This window comes from Accipiter gentilis, chromosome 20 (assembly GCF_929443795.1).
Source record: "Accipiter gentilis chromosome 20, bAccGen1.1, whole genome shotgun sequence".
NCBI lineage: Eukaryota > Metazoa > Chordata > Aves > Accipitriformes > Accipitridae > Astur > Astur gentilis.
The window spans coordinates 13005762-13014495 of record NC_064899.1 but is presented as its reverse complement, the minus strand read 5'-3'; the positions used below and the strand labels follow the sequence as shown (position 1 = coordinate 13014495).

The 8734-nt window shown below is 37.5% G+C and overlaps 1 protein-coding gene across 1 annotated transcript; it reads right to left on the bottom strand.

The window, feature by feature from the left end:
- Nucleotides 1-7287, bottom strand: LOC126048626 (ovalbumin-like). The gene is made up of 8 exons (XM_049823856.1): nt 7250-7287; nt 5375-5559; nt 4693-4743; nt 3971-4099; nt 3168-3285; nt 1803-1945; nt 1470-1625; nt 1-396 (listed from the first exon to the last, which is right to left on the bottom strand). Exons 2-8 carry the CDS (start codon nt 5540-5542, stop codon nt 1-3), a joined length of 1161 nt encoding a protein of 386 aa, XP_049679813.1. The 5' UTR covers nt 5543-5559; nt 7250-7287.
- Between the last annotated feature and the right edge of the window lie 1447 nt (nt 7288-8734).

Below are 8734 nucleotides of genomic sequence, written 5' to 3'. Positions count from 1 at the left end.
TTAAGGGGAAAAGCATCTGCCAAAGAAGAAGATGCTGCTGGTTGGGTTGTGCTTGATCAAGAAGAGGAAAGGATGGTCAGCCCTAAACTCTTCAGAGACACTTGTAACCTCCATCCCACCTTCTGTTGAGCCTACCACCTCACTGCCTGCTTCATAGATTTCCACAAATGCCTCATGGACAGCTTTAGATATCTTCAGGCTCTCTGCTGAAGAAATGCCAGAGAGATCAGCTGATGAACTGAACAGGTCAGTCACACCCAAGGCCATTAAGACAGATGTGAGGTTATATTTTTCCTCAATCTTCATGTGGGGGAGATACACTTTCACTTTCCTCTCTTCCATCGTAGTAGAACTGATCCACTCCATGAGTTTTTCAGAGGTGATTGCACTCTCAAGCTGCAAGAAGACAAGCAAATGAGATCTCTGGGATGACAGCACAATTTCCCTTATGGCAATGCAGAATCAGTGGTGGGTTTTTTTCTCTTTGACTGCTCTTGGCCTGGCATTTTTTCTATGTATATACAGATTAATGTATCTAGGAGAGGAAATCAAACTATGACTCTTTCTTCTCTGCTCTGTCCTGCTTTCTATTTCTTTAATAGGCTTACTGATAATTAATTTTCTTAATGAGATGGCTACTCAGCAAATTTCACCTAAAGCTCTTCCCTATTCATTTTCTTTTCTTGGGAAATATATTCCAAAAATCATTCTGTGCTTTTGAGTTGTAAGCTCTATCTACATTTAAGACCTCCAAGTAACCAGGTATTAATGGTAACCAATTACTAATACCTGAACTATCAGTTATTACTGAGGAAATTTAGCTGTGTTCAAATGCCTGTTCATTTTTATAATTCAGATTCTTTGAGTTAGTGTACAAACATCTCGATGAGCATTCATTTATTACATAACTTTTCCTATTCAGGCTAACTACAGTCCTGCTAATGACAATATCCCATGCCTGTTTTCTGTTCATATCAACAATAGTATGTCATGTACATTTTAGTTCCTGAAATTGCTTTAACCATTCCCGTACCCCTCATATTCAGTTTTTAGGTAGTTTAATTTTTGAAGGTATGAAGGAAGTGTGCTGAGCAGTGCCAAACCAAACAATAATGACAACTAGTAAAGCCAACATGAACTTCCCAGGAAGCTCCACAGTGTGCAGGAATAGAGATATAAATCCCTTGGAGTTCAAGCTGGTGGAGTAGCAGCTGCTTAGCTGAGAAGAATCTGTTCTGCAATGACCAAAATTTAATCCACTAAAGCAGTTCCTTAAGCAATCCATGCTCAGCACAAACCATTGCAGGACCACTGAGACAGCTGTGTGCTTCTATGCAACAATCCCATGTTGCCGGTGTTCAGATCTGTGCTTATTAAGTGTTTTAGGATAACTTAATTGTGAAGGGTTTTGCAGCACCTAAATTTCACTGTGTTTATGGTTTTCTGAAACCCAGCTGCCAGGGCCATACCTGCTCCAGGCCAGAGACATCATCAGGCAACAGCACCAACATGCTCAGCTGCCCGCTGGCATATGGAAGCTCCAGGATCTTCATTTTTTCAGAAGCCATCACTGCCACTTTAAATGAACCAATCTGATACATCATCTGCACAGGTTTGCTTTCTTGCTGCAAAACCAAATAAGATAATATAGTTTTCATAATGATTATTCGTAGAGTGTAGAAATGTCTACTTATGGTTAAAACTACTGATTGTTCCTGTTCAGGAAGATAATATAACTACTTCTCTGCTCTCTTCATAAATTCTAGAAGATGACACCTTTAAGGTGATGTATGCCCATGTACCTCAGTCACTCTGAAAGGCACCTCCTGGGTGTCTTCATCCTTAAATGCTTTTTCCCACACTCCTTTGAAGTAAATGGCATTGACAAGGACCATTTTGGTCTGGGGATCCACAGAGCTCGGTTGAAGGATATTTTTGATCATTCCTTTAAGAATGCATAGGAAAAGAGAACACATGCATATAACACATCTGTGTATAACACATCTTACTTGACAATCACAATCTTAAATGAAGGGTATAGAATTTCTGAGGAGGAGGGAGTAGGGCAGGGACATTGTTTTAGTTTTGCAGCTGTAATCTTGTACTTCCGAGGTTGATTTGCTCACTGCTGTTGGCAATAGCTGTTGTATCCCTCTCTGTAAAGAATTATAATGAGAGATAAAAGACCCAGAGGTTTGTTACAAAATGAGTAAACCTGTATATTTTGTGAAAATGGGAAGGACCATTGGAACCCAGGATGGTCTCCAACCCAAACAGTAAACATAAAGAATTCTTGCTTCAAACCAAAGTTGAAAGGAGGTGTCTATATAAAGAAGGTAGCAGGACAGGGAACCAGAATTTTACTCTTTCTTCTTATACTTTGTTCTTGTTTATTCTGCAGTCCTTATGCACATAGCAAGCTCCTCCTTTAGTCCTTTCCCACCAGTAGCTTAATCATGGCCTGGTTTTCTCCTTCAAACATGACACTGCGCCAGAGGTTGTGCGATTGTGAATATTTTTATTTCAGTTAAAATTCAGCATCTTTTATCTGTGTTTGCTGTTCAGGCCATGTGTTTCAAGCATGAGGGAAAGGAATGTTTTGAGGGGGCCAGGAAGAGACTGAAAGAATGGAGGGACCACATGGAGATGCAGTAGGGTAAAAAATACCACTTGTGGTATACCTCTTTCTATGCATTTCATACACCTTCCTACCATTCCTTAACTCTGTGGTTTCCCATTGCCCTATACCTGTTAAGATTTCTCAAGTACCTTATGACTGCATGCCCTACTCAAAAGGCACACAACTCTGGGAAGCTTGAGGGCAAAGACACTGATCAAAGGATATCCAGATTCTCAACAGTAGTGTCAAACCACTTGTCAATGTGTATAAAACATATTCTAGTGCTGTCCCTTTCATCAGGACAGGAACTATTTCATACCAACAAAGCCCCTACAGATGTTAGAAAGTCCTCTAAAAGGATGTGTCTGAAGAAAAAAAAATATCATTAAATGATAGTTCCACATCTGGGAACTGATCTACTATCCAGGAGAAGGAATAGAGGGAGAGGCTTTGGGTTTTTTGTTTCCTGACTTAAGCATTCTCATATGCTGTTCAAACATGGTGGCAGAAGGGAAAATACCTATGCCGATACTTGGCTTGCTCTTACCATTTGTCTGACTTTCAACCCAGGAATTTATGAGCTCTCTGGCTTGTTCTGCAGCTGTTTGAAAGCTGATAGTTGCTAAGCCTCCTTTATACAGTTCCTTCACACATTGTAAGTATTCCTGCAAAGGAAGAGCATGCAGTTTTCAGATCAGAATGTCAAAGAATTTTGCAAATATGAAATGCAAGACTGAAATTAACAGATATGAATAATCTGCTTATTAAGGCTCATCAGTAACCAATGATTTTAGTTCATAAGCATCTTAAAATTTGGCATTCATTGCTTCAAACAAGAGTATATGCTCACACTTTTTAAAATATTTTCCAGAACCAAGTTTCATCCAAAAATGGCATTCATTTCAGTTGAAGTATGGGGTTTTTTTCATGTTGCCCACTTTTTAACTTTTTATTTTACAATGGTATTTTCCTTTAATTTAAAATTAAATATTCCTTTCAATGGGAAAGCTTAGAATATTTTTGAGAACCTGAAGTTATTTTTCAGGTTTATTTTACAAGTTGAGAAAACAGTTGGAGTTAACTATTTCCAATGAAAGTTACCTTTATTAATTATACCTTGACATGATTGGATCATGACTGTACTTTGCACAAAAATCTTTTTGGCTAGGCACATTTTTTCTCAAGACTGTAGAGGGTTAGGGCTGTGAAAGAAAGAAGTCATGAATCCTGTTTTCTATATGGAATAAAATTTCTTAAGCAGAACCTGGACTTCTGACAGTGCTTTTGCATTACAGAATGGTACAGCTTGGACAAGGAAATACACTCAGATCAGATCTTAGAGCAACTTACCGGTAGGATTGGGTATGTCTCTTCAGCATAAAGTCTACTGGCAAGGCTGATTGAATAATTGTCACTTGGTTTGGTGATTTGGGTGAAGATGTCTTTAAGTGAAGTATGGATGTTTACAGATGTGCCGCACTGAATTTTTGGCATGAATACAAATAAAAAGATAGATGATGTTATTCTAGTTTTAGTACTTAGTGGGTTTTTCATACTATATGAAAAGAGTAGAGTAGTTCAGACACTTCTGCTTACAAAACTTGTTCATCCTGTATGTCTTGTTTCTGTAACTACACTGATGTAGTAGTTTTCTAAAAGATACATTTCTGTGCTGTTTTTCTACTGTAATTTCTTCATACCTCTCCCAGGGGGACTTTTAATTACCCTCTACAGTAATCTACCTCCAGCAGATCAGGTAGGCTTTCCGCCATTCCCAACCAGTCCCATTTAACCAGTAACATCCAGCTACCTTGCCTAAGCATACTAATATCCATAATTTTCCCTATTTGCCAAATATTATTGTGCTGGGTTTCATCTTATGCTTGTTCTGAATCCTCTGTTACCTCCCTTTTCTCTCTGTTCTTATGAACGAAATATTTCCCCAACTGCTGGATGCAGAGCACGAGCTGCTCATCAGAGAGGGGTCAGAACTGCTCAGAGACTGCTTTGTCTGCTAGATTTTGCTCCCAGGAGAAAGTGACATAGAGAAGGACATGAAATTATTTCTGTACCTGAGATTCAACAGTGTCTCCAAATCCTGTCATTTTATCAAAGTGAAGGACCTGTAATTGAAAATAGCAGTAGTTGAAATAACAGGTATGACAAAACCAGGTTATGCACTTGAGATTAACACATGATATTTGAAGTAAACCTATTGGCTAACTTAGAAGCCGAATGACTCAAAAGGTGCAATCCATCTGTACCATCTGCAAACAGCTGTGCCTACTGTTGCCATTTTAGATGCTCTCTTTTTCTATTGAACATCTAGAAATCAGATCCAGTGTGCTATTAATAATAACTTTCTTCCAGGTAACAAGCTAGCCACTCTCTATGAAGGAAATGAGAGCTGGAGGAAACTCATGTGAAACATTTTGCAGTCTGGAGACAAGTTTTCGCTCTCTCCCTGGAGGTTTTATCTACTTTCTTTACTCTAAACAAAGGACCACTTGAATGTGGTGTTCTCTTTGAGAATCCTACTGCTAACAATGATAACATTAAAATTTAAAACCAGTTTCAAGATTTCTAGCTGATGCATTTGTTTAACACTATGGGAGTTTGAGGTGGCCGCAGCTTTTGTTAACTCTGAATCTAGATTTTTTAGCCTCTGAGCTATGCAAGGGACATTATCGTATAATTAAGTACTATGGCTCTATTAAGCAGCAGGAAGGTTTAAATCCTTAACTGTAGCCTCACCTTATCTATCTGAGTCCTGGTGTTTTCTCTTGCACCCAAGTAGACCATGGACAGAGCTGAAATGATGGTCAGGGGGGAGTAGAAGATGTTCTCGTTGACATGCTGGACTTTCAGCTCCTTGAATACATCAAAACAAAATTCCGTGCTTGCTGCACCAATGGAGCCCATTGTGAAACCTGTATTGTCTAGAGGAAACAGCAGAAGTACGATGAAAAAGTAATAATGGAATACCATACGAACACAGCGCAATGCACTTTAATAGTAGTTTTTAGGCAGTGAAATATAAACAAGTAGTTTTGAAGTCATTCTGTGGTAACATGCCTATTGTTATGTTCACCTCTCATGCATGTTAGAAACTCTGTATTCATAAATCTATTTCTTTCTGCATTTGTATTCCATTGCCTTTCTGGCAATAAAGTTCCTCAGAGGTCTTAAATCTGTATGTGATTTCTGTTTACCTTTTCAAAGCAGTCAAACAACAATTGCCTGTACTTATTTTCAGTCAGTGAAAGCTAGAGTTCCTTGGTACTTTGTAGTACCTTTGAAGAAAACAAGAAAATATGATCTGTCTTTGATATACTTGCAAAGCTGGAAATTCAAAGTGCAAATTTTAGTAGACTTGCTCTAGGTTTGCACAGCTGTAAGTAAAAGCAGAGGCTGGCTGACTATTTTTATTTTCTAAAAATAAATAAGTGCAGTAAAATATGTATTTGTTGCACAGTACTTACTGTCAGTAGGTCTTCAAAGGTTTGTATCTTTACCCTTGTTTTAGTAATGGAAGCATGGATAGACAATATAATTCATCTAAGGTCACCTAATCTAGGAGAGAGACTGATGCACAAACTTCATATTCCACCCTACTGTGCTGTCAGATATAGCTTGCTTTGCTTAAATATATATATGTACTACGCTATAAGCTTTCTGAGAAATTAAATTTTGTTAGTGACATTCAGATAGAATAGAAATGCAGACATGATAAAATAGCAATGTCTACCATAATACAACACTGTTAAATGAACATTTGTTTGTGGTATAGACCAGTAAAAACTTTATATTTGTTTCTGTCTGGGACTACTATAAAGTGCTGGACAGTGTAAGTCCTGTGTAGCCACTATGCTTATATAAAAGATGACTTTTGAGATCAGCATGAATCTAGTTTCCTTCCTGTGATTTATAAAAATTGTGGAAGTTTGTTGTCTTTCAAAATCCAGCCCCTTATGTGGGTGCTTAACGCTGGGATCTCAAGTATTTCTTTGAAGTATTAAACTCCACCAAGGTTTTTAGTGACCATGCTCATAAGTATACACATACACACACGTTTCTCTCACTTTCCTTTCTGTATACAAGTTCACATTTATAGATTATGGTAAAGATAAGTCTGTAACACCCACACATGTTTTTATCTGTGTAGCGTTCACCAGCTGTATTTTCCAGGGATGCAACTGTTAGAGAAATTTCACATTAAAATAAACATAGCAAATTCATTGAATGCCACAGTTTTGCTCTCAGTGCGCTCTGTTGAACCGAAAGTCTATCAAGCAAACTTATTCTTTGGCAGCCAAAATCAAACTTAAAAGATACTGAATGAAAGGATAATGTGCTCTGAAATAAAATCATATTTTAAGCACAAAATAATATTTTAAGCACAAAGAATAAACTTTAAAAATGTCTTCTGAAAACAAATACTCAGGTTTTACACATAATAAAATAATGTAGAACGCATATACACAGGTGAGAAGATTTGTAGAGAATACCATGTAAATATTCTGTCCTTAAAGATACCAAACACAACACAATAGTTTCTCTTTTTTTAAGTTTAGGCATAAACAAGAAATAATACAGTGAAAAGCTAAATTTTCATAGAGAAATGCTTACCTTTTGAGCTTCAGCACCAAAGGCAATACAGCTTTCCAGCTGTATGTAGACAGACTGGCTGAGCCCTTGGGAATTTATACAGTCTGAATTGTGACCCACCCGCTGCTGCCCTTCAGAAGTTTGAACTTTGACACCATAAAAATAATTTAGTGGGATTAGGTCATATTTTAGTTTCAATGGGTCCATTTTTGATTGAAGGGGGAGCAAATATTAGGTTTTTATTCTGTATAACAAAGTGTTTTCCACCGGTACATCAAGATTGTTGGATTGGAGAAAAGACTGGGACATAATGCTGACATTCCTTTAAGCCTCATTTGCAACTAGATACTGCGATGTTAATAAAAACAAAAAATGTGAAAACCTTAGTGATGGAAAATGTAATTAGCAGTTATTAGTCAATCTGTCTATAATTAGACAATTTGTTATTGGGGTTGTAGTAACAGACCAGAACTCTTTCAATTGATCCTTTTTGAATGTACAAAATGCAGCTGAGACATGCTAGACAGAAGATAAGTGAGAACAGGACTTGGCCTGGTTTTCTACTAATAAAACTGGGGAAATAAAGAAGGGTGCATGTAAGAAAATCAATTGTGATGAAAGTCAAAAGCAGGCACATTTTGATTGAAAAGTTGGGATACTTAAAAAAGATCTTTTGATGAGTGTGAAGGTTTTGTAGCAAACTATTTTATTCTCAGGGAGTAATAGCAAAACACAGTCCCAGACAAAGTAAGAAGCAGTCAGTCCAAATGTGTTTGTGATAAGCACTTGCAATGTATCTCTCAGATCTTCCATGGGTAACTTAATGGCCTGGCAGATGATGGAGGAACTGTGAAATCCAGCTAAGGGAGTGTTCATGGTCTGTGGAACAATCATAATGTACAATAGCAAATATATTTCAGTTATAAAAACATTTCAGTTATAAAAGCTATTGTTCTGTATTGAAATAATAGAATGGACAAACAGTAAAGAAACCATTCTGACCTCTGTAAAGCGCTATGTGATTTTTAAAAAGGCAGGGGGGAAATCCCAAAGTCAGTACGACATAATTCTTTAAAACATATGTGGAGATGACTGTGATCTCTATTAAGGAGAAGAGGCAGGTTCCTGTACTGCTGTCAAAAGTTTAGGCAGTGCAGTTTTCTTTGCCTCAGACTGCTTCCTTTTGTGAAAATAAATGTGCCATAGAAATCCACATTCTTCTTGCCGAGTTGTTGCCAAGGCAGTCTGAGGACTTAAGCAAGACCAGATTGTAGTGGAAGTGTTGGGTTTTGTTAGATCTCTACTCTACAGATATCAGCCAAGTGGTTTGGTTTGGGTTTTTTTGTTTTCCTACAGATAGATTGACAGATATGTATCTATACTTACTTAACCACAGAATATTTCTTCTCACTTTTTTTTTGTCAGGCCTACTGCTTCTGTTTCAGCCTTTAAGAAAGCCTAAAAAGCTTGTCTGCTTTTTCTGATGATAGAAGTGCTCCTCAGAAA